This window comes from Lissotriton helveticus, chromosome 12, assembly GCF_964261635.1.
Source record: "Lissotriton helveticus chromosome 12, aLisHel1.1, whole genome shotgun sequence".
Lineage (NCBI taxonomy): Eukaryota > Metazoa > Chordata > Amphibia > Caudata > Salamandridae > Lissotriton > Lissotriton helveticus.
The window spans coordinates 678,488,515-678,506,921 of NC_136073.1; the positions used below are offsets into that span (position 1 = coordinate 678,488,515).

At 49.0% G+C, this 18,407-nt stretch overlaps 1 protein-coding gene and 1 long non-coding RNA gene across 4 annotated transcripts in view; one reads left to right on the top strand and one right to left on the bottom strand.

The window, feature by feature from the left end:
* Window positions 1–18,407, top strand: part of LOC144798450 (uncharacterized) — a 1,486,395-nt gene that overhangs the window by 1,135,615 nt on the left and 332,373 nt on the right. Inside the window, exon 1 of one of the 2 annotated variants that reach the window (XR_013603539.1) lies at window positions 15,945–16,053. The exons of the other annotated variant lie outside the window; for it this stretch is intronic. This is a non-coding gene — a long non-coding RNA (uncharacterized LOC144798450). Of the gene's footprint in view, window positions 1–15,944; window positions 16,054–18,407 lie in introns of those variants that run through there. 2 annotated transcript variants of the gene reach the window in all.
* Window positions 1–18,407, bottom strand: part of PARD6A (par-6 family cell polarity regulator alpha) — a 355,509-nt gene that overhangs the window by 229,695 nt on the left and 107,407 nt on the right. For both annotated transcript variants that reach the window (XM_078669324.1, XM_078669323.1), the window contains exon 2: window positions 14,728–14,950. In XM_078669324.1, coding sequence (XP_078525450.1) covers window positions 14,728–14,950 — 223 coding nt within the window. The remainder of the gene's footprint in view (window positions 1–14,727; window positions 14,951–18,407) is intronic.

Below are 18,407 nucleotides of genomic sequence, written 5' to 3' on the forward strand. Positions count from 1 at the left end.
TCGCAGCGGCCTTTCAACACTTCTATCACACGTTGTATACACGAGAGCCGTCCGACCCTGACCGAGTCCAAGCCTATCTGGCAACATGCGGAATCACGCCTGTCTCCCCGGGTTTGGCGGCGGATCTTGATGCGGAGATACGCATTGAAGAAGTCATTTCCGCAATCTCGCGTCTGAAGCAGGCCAAGTCTCCGGGGCCAGATGGCTTCTCGGCCATCTTTTACAAGAAGTTCTGCAGAGAACTGGCACCCTTCTTGATGCGCCTCTTTAACTCCTTCCGGGAGACGGGGACTGTGACTACCTCTATGTCCGAGGCGGTGATCACGGTTATCCCCAAAGCAGGAAAAGACACTATGGAGTGCAGCTCATATCGCCCCATCTCGCTCCTCAATGTTGACATGAAGTTGTTTGCAGGTATCTTAGCCGCTCGCCTCAGTCCTTACATGGATGGAGTTATTGAGCCTGACCAGGTGGGATTTGTTCCCACGCGACAGGGGGGTGAAAACACTAAGAGGCTCCTACATCTAATGGACTCAGTGCACCGCTCCCGTACGCAGGCCCTGTTCCTATCCATTGACGCTGAGAAGGCGTTCGACCGTGTAGACTGGTCATACCTGTTCGCGGTCCTGAAGACCTTCGGGGGTGGGGACACCTTTGTTAACTGGGTGCGCTGCCTCTATGCCTCCCCGAGAGCGGCGGTGCGGGTCAATGGCTGCAGGTCGGAGCACTTCCCCATCACACGCGGGACGCGACAGGGTTGCCCCCTGTCCCCATTGCTCTTCACGCTCTATATGCAGCCGTTTGCTCAACGTCTCCGAGATAATGCGGCCATCCACGGAATTCGTTTTGGCGCAGAAGATCACAAGGTGAGCCTATACGCCGATGATGTGATCCTCTCGCTTACCCACCCTCATACCTCTTTGCGGCACCTGTCGCACGAAGTCCGGGACTTCGGGGGGTGGCTGGCTTTAAGGTCAACTTCCTCAAATCTCAGGTCCTCAACATCTCGGTACCGGCCGAGGACGTCCTGGTCCTTCAGAGGGACTTCGATTTCCAATGGGTCCATACGGACATTCCGTATCTTGGAATTCGATTAGCCCCCACAATAACACAGACTGTTTCCCTCAATTACAGGCTCCTGAATGAACAGACAACGAATTCCCTTTCGGACTGGTCCCGGTTGCAGCTAGCCTGGTTTGGTCGGCTGGCGGCGGTGAAAATGACGATCTTCCCGCGCATTCTCTACCTCTTTCAGATGTTGCCCCTACGTCCCCCACCTGGTGCGCTAAAAAAATTGCAGGGGCTGCTCACCAAATTTCTGTGGAACCACAAGCGTCCACGATTAGCGTTCTCCTGGGTCACGATTCCACGGGCCGAGGGTGGTTTGGGCTTCCCCTGCATTGAGGCATACTATCAGGCGTCGTGCCTGCGCTATATCCTTGAGTGGAATAGACCGCTGTCCAGCAAGCACTGGCTATTTATGGACCAGGCAGTTGCGGGCTGCAACATTTGGCGGGAACTGTGGCTCCCGCGTAAACACAGAGCATGGGGCTTGTACTCGTCGCCGGTCACTTCCCCGACGCTGAACGCTTGGGACCAACTGGCGCGCAGACGAGGCTGGACCACCTTCCCGTCGCCCATGACGCCCATTGTAGACAATCCGGAGTTCCCCCCAGGCTGCGCATCGCCGGTATTCCAGCGCTGGAGAGAACAGGGCTGTATGAGGGTGGGTCACTTCTTCGATCTAGAGGGGCTGATCCCGTTCTCCTCCTTGCGTCGGGAACACTTTGACCTCCCTGAGTCCGACGCCTTTCCCTACTCGCAGGTAGCGCACTGGGTCACGCAACCCTCTAATGTGGCTGCCATGTCTCGTCCCATGACAAAGCTGGAGCATTGGGTTATCTGTAAAAAGGACGACCACAAACTCATTTCTGAACTTTACGCGCTGATTCTTGCGCTGCCGCATGCACAGCATACTAAGGCGCAGGTTCGCTGGGAGACGGAGTTGGGCCGCCCGCTGTCTCGCAAAGAGTGGGACAAGATGTTCTATCGCGCACACCACACTGCAACTAACGTAGCTGGGGCCGAATCGGACTACAAAATAGTGTCCTACTGGTACCATACCCCGGCTAGGATTCACGCATGGGATCCTAAATGCCCGAGTCACTGTTTGTTTTTTCTTCTCTATAAAATGCAGTATCAATGATAGGCCTGGTTGTTCCACTTGGCCTTTCGTTTGTCCTCGCCGGGTCGCCCCCAGGGGTGTAGGCCCTAAGGCTGTGTTTAAGTGTTGCTGGACTGTGCTCTGCCGGCCGTTGGATGTAGGCAGCCAAGCTGTGTTAAGTGATACTATGCTGCTCAATAAAAAACATTTGATTCTAAAAGGTGGAGCACATGTTTAACATGTCTGACAGTAAAAACCCACCATTGTCATTTTTACTGTGTGAAAGATTGGTAGCCCCATTGGCGAGTACAGAGTTACACGCTGACTACTCAACTGTGCTAACTTCTAAATGAGACTACCTAAATTGGTACTTCAGGTTCTCATACAACTTGTTACATTAAGGCCGACTTGATAACCGTCAGAATTGATGTAACCTGCTGTCACATCCACCTTTTAGAAAATTGTTGCTCTGTTGTCCTTTGGCCATTTGCTGAGGCTGGCCACAAGACAGCCTTCTACCATCCTGGGGAGATGTATCAACAACTCCCAGATTATAGAACAATACAAGCGAGCCGCTGGAGGCGTTACTTCCTTCTGGCAAGAAGCCACATGGGGTGATGGCCCAAAAGGTGAGCTTCAAAGTGGAAACCGCCTTTGAAGGGCAAATGGTTGAAACACTGGAGCAGGGCTGCTCTTTTGTTCCAGTAAAAAGGTTGGCATTAGGGACAGAGAGGGAAACACACTGGCCACACAAGTTTTTTTCCATGGGGAGTAGCCTACAGGCAGCCACATCTCCAGGGAAGAATAGAGCACTCTGCGATAGCTTTATGTCATACTTCACGGGAAGTTGTCATCAGTCGGGAAGGAACTTAGTAGCCCATTGACTAGTGACCACGACCTCCTCTGAGAGCACTTTCTGGACATAAAAGGGGGATCCCTAGTACCCAGAACTTAGATCTCACTTGACTGAAGAAGGACTGCCATGCTGACCCTGGAACTGGCAAAGAAGAGGTTGGACCAAAGTTGGACTGCACCTGCTGCTCCTTGGGCTAGCGAAGGAAAGGTCTGTGCCTGCGGTGTCCTGCTCATGGAGAAATCATTCCCCGAGCCCATCTAGAGGCAGAGACTCCAAGAGTCAGTTGACTGACTTACTGTTCACATCACAGGACCACAAAAGCTGATGTAGCCTGTCTGGGAGTCGGTAGCGAGGTTACTGGATCGTTACCCCCTCGCCCTAATGCAGCCTAAGAGACTAGAGACCGATGCTTAAACATTGCACTCGAGTCTGCCAGACACAGGAGAGTCATCGGGGTGCATTTTGGTCACCCAAATGGAGAGTTATCGCCAAAAGAAGGAAACTGCTGATTTCACTGTGTAGGGCAACTGGTAGCTCCGTGGCGACATCTGCTGACCACAAGAGGACTTTAAAGGACGTTGATTCCTGTGACCAGAATAACCTCACCAGGAACAGAGACAAAGGAGGAACTGAACTGAAGACTGCTATTCCTGGCAAGATAAGTGTTTCTTTGTTACTTGTTGGTCCCTTTGACTGGCTCCCTGATGGAGTTGGTCAGCCAAAGTAACTCTTAGTCACTGCTTACTTCCTAACAAAGTTTTTTTTTAAGTTTCTAAGTGTCAAGTTTGTTGAATTTGACAATGCTTGTTCGCAGTAAGTTGAAGAGTTCTGATTTATTGTTTTTTGTAAAATCCATATCTCCAGAACCCTGTGATGGATCTTTTTTGGTTTTGTGCCCCCACATTCTTAAGTATATAATCTATTTTTATAAATTTATGCTGGATTTCTCGAGTGTCAATTTTCTTTTTTCTTCAATTGTTTTGCTACTGTTTAAAAGCTTTACCCTAGTTCCTTTGTGGACACCTTACTGCTCAAAGAAAAGCAGCTATCTAGGGTTGAGGTATGGTTTGACAAACTAACCCTGACTGATCCTTAAGAGGTTGGTAGTGTACTATATGGTGAGGCCTCACAACCACACCATATAATACACCGCATTTTCTCACACTGTTTTATAGGCCAACATGCTCTCATGTGTAGGTCTCACCTGGTCAGTGCCCAACAGGCCAAATCTATCCCCAGGGGCTGCTGTACCGACATGGTGGTGGAGCAAGGGCAAGCCCCCAGTCTTACCGGAAGCCCCTATAGGCCAACATGCTCTCATGTGTAGGTCTCACCTGGTCAGTGCCCAACAGGCCAAATCTATCCCCAGGCGCTGCTGTACCGACATGGTGGTGGAGCAAGGGCAAGCCCCCAGTCTTACCAGAAGCCCCTGTTGCTACTGGGCCTCCGGGAGCTCGCGCCGCCGCCGCCACCATCCATCCTGAGCTTCATGTGGCCAAGTGACAAATTACAATTCTGAAATTGCACCTCTTCCCTGCCATGTCTATTCTGAATGGGAACAAACAAACCAGAAACCGGTATCAAGTGTTGTACGTCATCAGTGTGTTGCAGCATGAATTAGCCTGGGTCTCGAATGCAGCCCGTGCAATTGCCAGTGGCTGAAATGAGCCATGTATGATACGAGAGGCTGAGATCAATTCAAGCACTCCACCCAACGCTTTTTTTACTTTATAAATGAAACACCCAAAGTGAGCTATATGTTCGAGGCATGTGGGCTGCTGAATTCATATCTGTGCATAGATCGCCGCCTAGTGTTGGGTCCGGATGATTGCACATTGTTGTCCTGGAAGAGTCTTCGAAGTATCACAAGATAGGTGGCTCCTCCCTCGGACTACAGTGCGCATGGGCATCCTCTCCATCCTCAGATTGTTTTTCTCCGCCATTGGGTTCGGATGTACTTCCTACTCTCCAAGTTCGGAAACAAGAAAAACTCTTCAAAAGGCCTTCGGATCCGTCGGTATTGTTCAGCGCTCGGTGCCGATACACTTTTAGAACTGTGTTGCACTCCAGTTGTCGAATCGGGCCGTGAGGCCTTCTCGACACCACGTGGACCGTCCGTCGATGGAACGAAGTCCATTCAAGCTCTGCCCTCCGTGCAACTCAAAGTTCCCACACACAGACAAGCATCCAGTGTGCAATAAATGCCTATCTCCAGATCAAAACGAAGATAGCTGCCTAGCCTGTGCCCAGTTCCGATCCAAAAAGACTATTCGGAATAGACGGGCGGCGAGGCAAGAAATGCAACGGTCGGCACCAGAACCCGATAACATCTTCGATGACGAAGAAGATCTAGCTAGCGCCGAAGACTCGGATCAAGACGGAAGACAATACTCGGAGCCCGACTCCGAATATTACCCCGAAGAGGGAGAATTAATCGTTGATCTCGAGGAATACGATCAGGACATCGTAGCAGTTGAAGACGACTCCGATGACGACGAGGGGCGAACCGTGAGTACACCGCCCCATATAGACACTACACCTCTATCAGAGACTCAGGTCGAAGCATCGCCAGCATGCCTTAGCCAAGATCAACATCCTCGTTCTACAGCCCCGCCATACCGCCCGGCTAAGAACATATCAAAAGAGCCCTCTGAGACATGTCACACAACATCGGTTCAACCGAAACTAATCGACAATACAGTCTTCGGACCGAATTACGTCGAACCGAAGGGCGCAAAGCTGAAAGGCGTCGAACCGAAGGCCACGGTAACACTACAACCTTCTAAAACAAAGACCGTCGAGTCGACATCGAAAAGCAGAACAGTCGAGTCGAGCTCAAAGTCAAAGGCCGTGGAGTCAACCTCGAAGCCAAAACACGTCGAATCGACCCCCAAAAAGCACGTCGAATCGAGCAAATCAGCATCAGGTATCGACAAGGGGAACAAACCGGTCAACGACAGAACAAGGCCCACGCCCAAAACTACCGTCGACCCGAAAGCGAAACCGAAGGTGGACGAAAGAAAATCGGTCGAGCTGAAGCCCATCGAATCGATGAAGGGCGTCGAGCCAAAACAGCAGGCTCCAAAACAACATAAAGACACTGTCGAACCGACAAAATCACTCGGTCCGAAACAGGTTGTGAAGCCAGCCAAGGACGTTCAACCTACACAACCAGTTGAAAAACAGCCTAAATCGGTCCAACCACCTAAAACGGTCGAAGCCACAAAAAGCGTCGACCCTAAAAAACAAAAAACAAAGGTTACAGCATCCAAACCAAGGACTGTGGAAGAGGAACTTATTCACCCAGATCCCTCCACAGAAAACCAGTCAAAAATCTACATTGACCCAAAAACTGGTAAAGTAACTGTCTATACCAAAAAGAAGAGGCCTCTACCAACTGAAGACCTTCCCAAAATTCCACTAAAGAAAAAGAGAGACTGTGCTACCTCTCCTATATTATTTGAACCTATCACTCCGGCTATGCCTGCTACTCCTTTTGCCCCAACCTCACCTGCACGCTCTGACTACAACCCTGATGAAGATCAGGACGCAGATGTAGGTTTTGGTTATCCACAAAACCCACTTTCAGAGCCAGACACACGACCATGGGGTGGAGGAGGGGAACCAGACACTGAAGGGACTCTGCCCATTACAGACCCTGCAGTATACCCTACTAAGCCATCACCCACAGAGAATACAGTAGCATTTAATTCACTACTAGATAGAGCAGCAACCTACCACAATGTAGAGATGCACTCTGATGCTATTGAGGAAGACTTCCTCTTTGATACCCTGACGACATCTGAGAGACACGTAAAGACACTCCCAATGCTAAAAGGGTATTAAAACATGCAAGTGACATTTTTAAGGACACTGCTAGAGCACGGGTCATAAACCCTAGAATTGAGAAAAAATACAGAGCTGCACCTATGGATCCTACATTCATCAAAGGGAAGCTACCCCTAGATTCGTTAGTGGTATCCAACGCACGTAAGCGTGCAAACTCACAGACTACTGGAGAGGCCGCTCCTCCAGACAAGGAGTCTAAAATCTTTGAGGCATCAGGCAGGAGAGTGGCGGCTCAGGCAGCAAACTCCTGGAGAATAGCCAATACACAGGCCTTGCTAGCCAGATATGATAGGGCGCACTACGACAGTTTAGAAGAAATTCTACAACACTTACCAGATCCCTACAAACAGCAGGCAGATGAACTTATACAAGAGGGAAAGCTCATCACCAATGCTTCCATTAAATGTGCCCTAGACGCAGCAGACACAGCTGCCAGATCCATCAATACAAGCGTGCTGCTAAGGCGCCACGCAAGGCTTCGTATATCAGGCTTTATGAATGAGGTCCAGTCTACAATTCTTAATCAGCCAATCAACCCAGACTTTTTATTTGGTCCAGCAGTTGATTCAATTCTGGACAAAATGAAGAAGGATGCAGAAACTTCAAAGTCTATGGGAGCTCTTCAGTCCCAACAACACCGGGCTCCTTTCGTCACTCCAATTATAGAGGAGGAGCACGAGAAACATCACAGCAATCCTCCAACTACAAAAGTAACACACAATCCACATATAACAAGAACACCAGTAGGGGTGGTTAAAGAGGAAACAATACCAAGGGAAGAGGTCGTGGAGGCAATGCAAATAGATCCTCCACTAACACTAAGCAGTGACTTCTTGGCACTACCCCCAGACCACATAACACCAGTCGGGGGAAGAATACAACAATTTCTGCCAGTCTGGTTAAATATCACCACAGACAAGTGGGTCAGGCAAATTATCCAACATGGCTATTGCCTAGAGCTCACCTCAACTCCACCCAACATACCACCCGTGCACCGTCCTATGTCACAGGAACATATAACGCTACTTCAGCAAGAGGTCATCAGTATGCTGCAAAAGGGGGCCATAGAACCAGTCCCACTGCAACATCAGGGAACAGGAGTATACTCCCTATACTTCCTAATTCCAAAGAAGGACGGGTCTCTCAGACCAATATTGGACCTCAGGCCCCTCAACCTGTACATTCTGTCAGAGCATTTTCACATGCTCACTCTCCAGCAAGTCTTACCATTGCTTCGCAAGGGAGACTTCCTAGCAACCTTAGACCTCAAGGATGCATACTTTCCTATACCAAATCTGGACGACTGGCTAATACACGCACCAACAGCCCAGCAATGTGGCGACCACATGTCAAAGACCATACACCTACTGCACAGTTTAGGATTCTCACTAAACTACCCAAAGTCACATCTACAACCCTCCCACGTCCAACAGTACCTGGGAGCAACAATAGATACACTGGCAGCAAAAGCATATCCCAACACAGCACGGATCCAGGGAATGCAGACGCTCATACAAAAGTTCAGACCCCAACACTCACTACCAGCACGAGTGTTTATGCAGCTAATAGGCATGATGGCCTCATGCATATTCATAGTCCCTCATGCAAGACTACATATGCGTCCGCTACAGGAATGCCTAGCAAGGCAGTGGAACCAGGCTCACGAGCAATTACAAGACCTAGTGTTGGTGACCAGTCGGGCATACAACTCTCTGCATTGGTGGAATCCACAAAACCTTTGCAAGGGACGACTGTTCCAAGAGCCTGTCCCACAAATAGTGTTAACAGCGGACGCATCCCTAGTAGGATGGGGAGCCCATGTCCTACACTACACAGTGCAGGGACTCTGGACTGTACAGCAAAAGAAAATGCATATCAACCTTCTGGAGTTGATGGCCATCTTCTTAGCCCTAAAAGCTTTCACGACACATTTACGCAACAAAGCTGTGTTGATCCGGACGGACAACATGACAGCTATGTATTACATTCAAAAACAGGGAGGAATACACTCACCACAGCTGTCGCACCTAGCTCAAGCAATGTGGAAATGGGCCATTCAGAGGAACATGTTTCTCATGGCAGAACACCTCCCAGGCAAGGACAACCAAGTAGCCGACCTGCTAAGCAGACACAGCCAACAGATGCACAAATGGGAAATTCACCCCAAAGTGCTCCAACCATTCTTCCGGAAGTGGGGACACCCGGAAATAGATCTGTTTGCCACAAGCGAAAACGCAAAATTCCAGTACTTTGCCGCCAGGTTCCCACATCCGCAGTCGCAAGGCAATGCGATATGGATGAACTGGTCAGGCAAATTTGCGTACGCTTTTCCCCCAGCTCCACTAATACCGCTGGTGGCACGCAAAATGCGCCAACATTCTCTGACGCTAATCCTAGTTGCTCCCACGTGGGCGATGCAACCATGGTACACAACGTTCCTAGAACTGTCAGTGGTGCCACATCAAAGACTGCGACTCACACCCAGTCTTCTAACTTAGAACCATGGAGAAATCCAACACCCAGATCCGCAACAGCTGAACCTAGCGATCTGGCTCCTGAAATCCTAGAGTTGGGATACCTCAACTTGCCTCCAGATTGCATGAATATTATCAAAGAGGCAAGGAAACCCACTACCAGAGCATGCTATGTGGCAAAGTGGAAACGTTTCGTCATTTACTGTAATAACAATGACATTAACCCGCTTGATGCTTCCACTCAAAACATCATTTGCTACCTATTGCACTTACAACGGTGCAATTTAGCCTTTTCATCCATCAGAATATACCTAGCTGCGTTAGCAGCATATCTGCAAAACAGGCAACACCTTTCACTATGTAGGGTGCCAGCAATTAAAGCGTTTATGGAAGGACTTAAACGCGTAATTCCTCCAAGACACCCTCCTTCACCAGTCTGGAATCTAAACGTTGTCTTAAACAGACTAATGGGACCACCTTTTGAACCAATGCACTCATGCGAACTACAATTTCTTACTTGGAAAGTGGCTTTCCTTATTGCCATTACTTCGCTTCGAAGAGTTAGTGAGCTGCAAGCCCTAACTATTCAAGAACCATTCATTCAAGTACATGCAAATAGGGTAGTTCTTAGAACAAACCCTAAATTCATGCCAAAGGTGGCATCCTATTTCCATATAAATCAAACTATAGAACTCCAGTGTTCTTTCAGAACCCACAGACAGTAGCCGAGAGGGCCTTACATACCCTAGATTTCAAAAGAGCTCTGCTATATTACATAGACAGGACTAAAACATTTCGGAAAACAAAACAATTGTTTGTTGCCTTCTCACCACAACACAAGGGTAACGCTATTTCAAAATCAGGTATAGCCAGATGGATAGTTAAGTGCATCCAAATATGTTATTTAAAAGCAAAACGCACCTTAACAGTCCCCCCTAGAGCGCATTCCACACGCAAACTAGGGGCATCCATGGCTTTCCTGGGAAATATTCCTTTACACGAAATTTGTAGAGCAGCCACATGGTCAACCACACATACATTTACAAAACACTATTGTGTAGATGTACATTCCAAACAGCAAGCTGCTGTAGGACAGGCCGTTCTCAAAACTCTTTTCCAGACTGCTGCAGCTGACACAGGTAGCCACCGCTAAGGGAGATACTGCTATACATTCTATGCACAGATATGAATTCAGCAGCCCACATGCCTCGAACGGAATATGCTACTTACCAGTATGCATCTGTTCTTGGCATGTAGGGCTGCTGACATTCATATCGCCCTCCCACCTCCCCGGTGCCTGTCACAGCTGCAGCATTCACTCTTTGCATGGACATCTCTTACTGTACTATACTCCATCTCTGCCACAATGGCGAAAAACAATCTGAGGATGGAGAGGATGCCCATGCGCACTGTAGTCCGAGGGAGGAGCCACCTATCTCGTGATACTTCGAAGACTCTTCCAGGACAACAATGTGCAATCATCCGGACCCAACACTAGGCGGCGATCTATGCACAGATATGAATGTCGGTACAAAAGGGGGTGGTGATGGACGGAGCATCTGAATCAATCAAACACTCACACCCAGTCAAAAGATCTGGGTTTAATCCATCACCGTTCTTTAGCCCACTCTGCCACCCCAGTTCAGACATGGCTATATGCAAATCAGTCTGACCCTGTGCCTCATGGGAACAGTCCAGCCCGAACTGCCAAGCCATGTCTTCCCTGGACCGGAAACAAGCTTCCGAGGACCGGTTTCTGGCATTCCAGCCGTCTTCAGCCCGGCTTGCTTGAATCCAGTGCCAAAGTGAGCAAGGGACTCACGTCTGAGCATACCCTGCCACACTTATGGCAGCCAAAAGCGGTACAAAAGGGGGTGGTGATGGACGGAGCATCTGAATCAAGCTGGACTGTTCCCATGAGGCACAGGGTCAGACTGATTTGCATATAGCCATGTCTGAACTGGGGTGGCAGAGTGGGCTAAAGAACGGTGATGGATTAAACCCAGATTTTGACTGGGTGTGAGTGTTTGATTGGTTCAGATGCCCCGTCCATCACCACCCCCTTTTGGCCACCATAAGTGTGGCAGGGTATGCTCAGACGTGAGTCCCTTGCTCACTTTGCCACTGGATGCAAGCAAGCCGGGCTGAAGACGGCTGTAATGCCAGAAACTGGTCCTCGGAAGCTTGTTTCCGGTCCAGGGAAGGCATGGCTTGGCAGTTCGGGCTGGACTGTTCCCATGAGGCACAGGGTCAGACTGATTTGCATATAGCCATGTCTGAACTGGGGTGGCAGAGTGGGCTAAAGAACGGTGATGGATTAAACCCAGATCTTTTGACAGGGTGTGAGTGTTTGATTGGTTCAGATGCTCCGTCCTTCACCACCTCCTTTTGTACCGCTTTTGGCCGCCATAAGTGTGGCAGGGTATGCTCAGACGTGAGTCCCTTGCTCACTTTGCCACTGGATGCAAGCAAGCCGGGCTGAAGACGGCTGTAATGCCAGAAACCGGTCCTCGGAAGCTTGTTTCCGGTCCAGGGAAGGCATGGCTTGGCAGTTCGGGCTGGACTGTTCCCATGAGGCACAGGGTCAGACTGATTTGCATATAGCCATGTCTGAACTGGGGTGGCAGAGTGGGCTAAAGAACGGTGATGGATTAAACCCAGATCTTTTGACTGGGTGTGAGTGTTTGATTGGTTCAGATGCTCCGTCCATCACCACCCCCTTTTGTACCGCTTTTGGCCGCCATAAGTGTGGCAGGGTATGCTCAGACGTGAGTACCTTGCTCACTTTGCCACTGGATGCAAGCAAGCCGGGCTGAAGGCGGCTGTAATGCCAGAAACCGGTCCTCGGAAGCTTGTTTCCGGTCCAGGGAAGGCATGGCTTGGCAGTTCGGGCTGGACTGTTCCCATGAGGCACAGGGTCAGACTGATTTGCATATAGCCATGTCTGAACTGGGGTGGCAGAGTGGGCTAAAGAACAGTGATGGATTAAACCCAGATCTTTTGACTGGGTGTGAGTGTTTGATTGGTTCAGATGCTCCGTCCATCACCACCCCCTTTTGTACCGCTTTTGGCCGCCATAAGTGTGGCAGGGTATGCTCAGACGTGAGTCCCTTGCTCACTTTGCCACTGGATGCAAGCAAGCCGGGCTGAAGACGGCTGTAATGCCAGAAACCGGTCCTCGGAAGCTTGTTTGCGGTCCAGGGAAGGCATGGCTTGGCAGTTCGGGCTGGACTGTTCCCATGAGGCACAGGGTCAGACTGATTTGCATATAGCCATGTCTGAACTGGGGTGGCAGAGTGGGCTAAAGAACGGTGATGGATTAAACCCAGATCTTTTGACTGGGTGTGAGTGTTTGATTGGTTCAGATGCTCCGTCCATCACCGCCCCCTTTTGTACCGCTTTTGGCCGCCATAAGTGTGGCAGGGTATGCTCAGACGTGAGTCCCTTGCTCACTTTGCCACTGGATGCAAGCAAGCCGGGCTGAAGACGGCTGTAATGCCAGAAACCGGTCCTCGGAAGCTTGTTTCCGGTCCAGGGAAGGCATGGCTTGGCAGTTCGGGCTGAACTGTTCCCATGAGGCACAGGGTCAGACTGATTTGCATATAGCCATGTCTGAACTGGGGTGACAGAGTGGGCTAAAGAACGGTGATGGATTAAACCCAGATCTTTTGACTGGGTGTGAGTGTTTGATTGGTTCAGATGCTCCGTCCATCACCACCCCCTTTTGTACCGCTTTTGGCCGCCATAAGTGTGGCAGGGTATGCTCAGACGTGAGCCCCTTGCTCACTTTGCCACTGGATGCAAGCAAGCCGGGCTGAAGACGGCTGTAATGCCAGAAACCGGTCCTCGGAAGCTTGTTTCTGGTCCAGGGAAGGCATGGCTTGGCAGTTCGGGCTGGACTGTTCCCATGAGGCACAGGGTCAGACTGATTTGCATATAGCCATGTCTGAACTGGGGTGGCAGAGTGGGCTAAAGAACGGTGATGGAGTAAACCCAGATCTTTTGACTGGGTGTGAGTGTTTGATTGGTTCAGATGCTCCGTCCATCACCACCCCCTTTTGTACCGCTTTTGGCCGCCATAAGTGTGGCAGGGTATGCTCAGACGTGAGTCCCTTGCTCACTTTGCCACTGGATGCAAGCAAGCCGGGCTGAAGACGGCTGTAATGCCAGAAACCGGTCCTCGGAAGCTTGTTTCCGGTCCAGGGAAGGCATGGCTTGGCAGTTCGGGCTGGACTGTTCCCATGAGGCACAGGGTCAGACTGATTTGCATATAGCCATGTCTGAACTGGGGTGGCAGAGTGGGCTAAAGAACGGTGATGGATTAAACCCAGATCTTTTGACTGGGTGTGAGTGTTTGATTGGTTCAGATGCTCCTTCCATCACCACCCCCTTTTGTACCGCAGATATGAATGTCAGCAGCCCTACATGCCAAGAACAGATACATACTGGTAAGTAGCATATTCCATATGTCCTGGCTTCGTTCTCTGGGTCACTGTGCTGTAGTTGTAGCCACTTTTCTTGTAGAATGTGCCTTAACCTTTGCTGCACCTTACTAAAGCGGCACAAGAAGGACAAAACCTGTCTAGGATCTGAGTTGCCATTTAGAGAGGATCTCGCCTGGCAATTTAGAATCAACTACTCCTAACTGAGCCAGAACAAGTATGATATGCGTGTGGCTCTTTTCTGTCTGGAGTGAGACGGTGGGCAAAAAACGATGGACTAAAAGGTGGCCCAAGTAGTTGCCAGTGGCTGAGAATTCATCATTTTATTGGTTTTCTAAGTAGTATTTTATACTAGGTCACTGCGCAGTTAAAGAAGTATGACACACACATCTTATAACATAACAGAAAGGGAAGGAACAGAAATGTTAACACTCTAACTAACAGTAGACTACCCTAAAGAGAGCAGCCAGTTTGTAAATGTAGGAGAGATGCACCCTGGAATGGTTAAAAAGCAAAGGTGAATGGAATTATCCATCTTGTATTTGCTCATCTCAAGTATTCTCCATGCCCACTGTGACTGTCAATCATTAATGTGCCCTACACAGACCAACTGACTGTCTACTCTTCGTCAAGAGTGTTGAGAAGGGGCGTTGGCGACACATTTGTGCATTACAAATCAAAACAAAATTCACAGATAGTGGAAACAGTCTAAAACTGATGTAGGAGAAGAATGTCTGTCCAGGCAAGCTAGTTTGAAGAAAGGAGAGACCGACCATGACATTGCAGAGTAGAGAAGATCTCATTGGCCACGGTTAAAGACAGCTTGCTAAACTGAAGAAAGTGCCTAAGGACTCATCCATCAAGTTGGAGTCTGCAGGAACTTACGTCTGTGAAGGCTAAAAGCACCCCGGCCCTCATCCGTACAGTGACTGTTGGACTCACCTCTCTTGGTAATGATCACCCTCAGTAGGGGATTGGCTGACGACAGAGCCTTGTGGTAGTTGTCGTCATTGTTGATTGGGAGCAGGTCCCCATGGATGTCTGTATACCCCAGAAGAATATCTACACAGGGAATCTGATGCACAGTCTGGATCAACTGGTAGAAGTCCTGGAAGCACCCCGTGCTCGACCTCCTCAGAGCAAATCGGCGGAATTCTGCGTCAAACTGGAAAGAAAGTTGACAACATCAGACAAGAAAGCATGGAGAGACGTGATATTACCAACCCCACCCAAAACAGTCTCAGCTATAATACATGCTAATACTGGGCTGTACAGGTACATTTAGCCCCTTGTGCCCCTGCGTATACAGTGGGCAGAATGCAATATCCACACATAGGCCAGCAGCAGTAACCAATTCCTGAGAATGAGTATATCTAATGCATGCAGGCTCCACAAAGTCCACAGCGCTGGGTGATAACTGTATATATTGAAGTAAGTAGTATGGCTAGGGATGTGCACCGAGCTTTTAGAGATGTCCAAGGTGTTCTGGAAAAAAAGCTTATTTTATATTACGTTGAAGGGAATGGAGCTCACTGAAAAGCAAACAGCTGCCTTTGCATCAGCCTACAATATGGCAAATCCATCATAAAGAAAGAAAGTAAATTCTTCTATACGTTATTAAAAAGGTAGACACCGTTAATTCGGCATGCAGGCACCCGAGATGGTCAATCCGATTTGAAAAACTGTAAACATGACCACACCAAGACTAAATTAAAACAAGAACCTGAAAAGCAAACAATGTTTCATCCTTCCGAGGTCGACATTTCCTCCTTTCCTTCCGTCTATTATTATATAGGTACCATGGAGGAATATTTGTGTCATGCATGCGATGAATGCAATGCAATATGCCATGTTGTTCCACGCTCCGATATGTCACTGTTGGGCGCTTTAGAAACTGGAAAAAGAACATGCGTTAATGACGTCAGTATTTGCGAGCATCAACTTAAGACCCACGAGGGGGGGCTCTTATCTCTTCGAGGCAGGCTTCACACCGTCACATGATCGCGAGCCGCAGAGGTGTGCCGGCCGGGTGTGGCGTGTTTACATCCCCTCAGGCATCCGTAGCCGGGCGGCTGCTCGTGCGCGCGTCCCGCCGTGCACAGCGTCAGCGTGACGACGCCGTGCGTGCTCCCCTTGCTGCTCTGAGGAGATGCCGAGCTCCGGCCAGCCGCGGCCTGTGCGTGCTCTCTGGGAACACAGGCCTCCTCTCCTGTTCTGCCACAGGATGTCTGTTTGTATTGACACATGCCCTACTTGCGCACATTAAAGGTACAGGAGCACATTACACCGTGTTGCCCTCCAGCAAGAACCATGCTGGGTAGATAGCTATAGCTTTTAGTTCTAACTACAATTGTAATGTGCGTGCAGTGTGTCATGGTGGGTCCTGGTGCAAGTATGAAATGGCCGCCCCACCGCGGCCGCTGTTGGAAGAGTGAGATACAGCAATAATTAGAGTTCAGTGGTCCCTCGGGCCGAGGTGCCATTCCGCCAGGCACACCAGTGAAAGCTACGACCCTGTTTGCCTGCCTCTCACACTTCATCCACACTGCTGTGCGCCAAGGCGAGATAAGGACTTCTCTGCTCACTGCACAGCACCAACATGCTTCCTACAAAGGATCACAACACATAAAACAATCAGCCAACGAAGCATTCTACCAGGGTGTACCATGCTATACATCCAACTATAAGTTTCATCCGCCCACGCGGGTATGAAGCACTATATAAATGCCACAATACAATACACTGTTTCGATACCACTCTGGGGGCAGCAGTTTTTCTTCCAGTCCAGATGTAGTTGGTCTTCAGTTTGGGGGGTGTTTTTCTGGGCGCACATTTCACAGCCACAGCGACATGAATATCGTCTGTACCCCATTAGATGACCAGATAGTTTTATTTGGTTCTTGTGACAGACACTGGCTATGGCCTTTTTCCTCTTTTTTGCCTCCCTTTCTTAGAGGTCCTCTGGCTGGTCTTATTTCCCAGGCTTTCGGGATGCCCCAGAGTGTTAATTCAATTGAGGGCAGTGGCTGATAAGGTCGCCTTGAAATGTACATCAGTGGATGGGCAACAAAGGCTCTAATATGCAACTACAGCTGAAGTCTCATTAGATAGAAACAGGCTTACTACTTTATAATGTAATGTAATAATATGCCTCCCGGAGACTAAAGCACTAAGTTAGGAGCCGGGCAAGCCGACATCAATGTAAACATTACAGTAAAAGTAAGTCACAGAGAGGGAACTGCAGCAAATAAAAATATACAAAATGTAGGTCCTCGTCCAGTTATAAGTCTTTGGGCACTTAACTACTGCTCCTTCTGTGCCACTGGGTGTGTCGGCTAGACTGAAAAGGCACATATTTCTCCATCCCATCTTTGAAGGTAATTACTCCTTCCTGATGTTGCAGATGCACAGCCAGATGTGTCTATTGTGCTGCCTATATTTTCACTTATCATTCACTCTGTGGCGCTCCACCAAGATCCAGAAGGCAATCGTGACTCGCATTCGTTCCCCGTGTATCCGCCTCATCATGATCCTGGGTGACATCGTTCTGAAGTACCAGTGGCTCCCTGCCTTGCCTCATCACCTCAATCTGAGTATTCCCATTCTTTATGACAGAGGCTTCCTGGAGAACTTTGACAAGTCATCCTGCATTCTTTCCCAGGTGATAGACTTTCGCTCTGATCTTCCTGGATGATATCGTCCATCCCACCAAGACCCTGGAGTCCTCATGTAATCATTCCCTGTGCCACACGGATAGCTCCCACAAGATCCTCAAAGAAAACACCAACAGCCTCCTCTGCAGGCTACATTCATGACTCTTGACTGGGTGCTGCCCCCTTATTTCGTCAGACAAAACTAGGGTGCGTTCAGGACATTGGGTCCTGCTACACCTTTCGTGACTGTGGGAACTTGTCTCCATTAAGAGACCGAATAAGAGTCTTAGGTACAGATTAAATTGATCTTGCTTAAGATAAAATAATTACTTTTCAGCCTCTTGTCTACAATTTAATTGGTCAGACCTTTTATGACGTTTCCATCAGCGTGTCTCATTTGTTCTATCCCTCCGGTTGGTGGGCTAGTCTCGACCACATGATCCTTTTGATCAGTCTGGAGCCTCCTCTTCTAGAGGTTTCTTTAGCCACTTACAGTTGCTTGTGTATAAGCCAAGCTTAAGGTCCTTTTGCTATATATATGCCTGCTGGTATTTATTCTGTTTTGCAACACTCAAACCTTCTTTTGCAGGCTCCCCTGATTAGCTCTTTCAGCATAGTTTCTGTTTGGCAGATTTCTCACCTTTTCGCAACTGGTTTGGTTATCTCACACCCAAGGTTCTGTGTGTTGCATACCTGCTGTCAAGTCTGGCTTGAATTGGACATCTTTTACATAATGTCCTGGATTAGATACCCTTTTCAGGCAAAACGGGCTCCTCATTGGCCCACTTATTCACCTTCTGAACGCATTCCAAAAGGCAGTAGCCTTGTTTGAAGCAGATCTGGAGTTTGACAGAAGGTGGACACAAGCATACTTGTTTGAGAAGTGGAACCATCCTCCTTCACATGGACCTAATATCTATCTCCAAGGGAATGAACATCTTCTTTTTGAGGAATTGTTTTGTGAAAAAA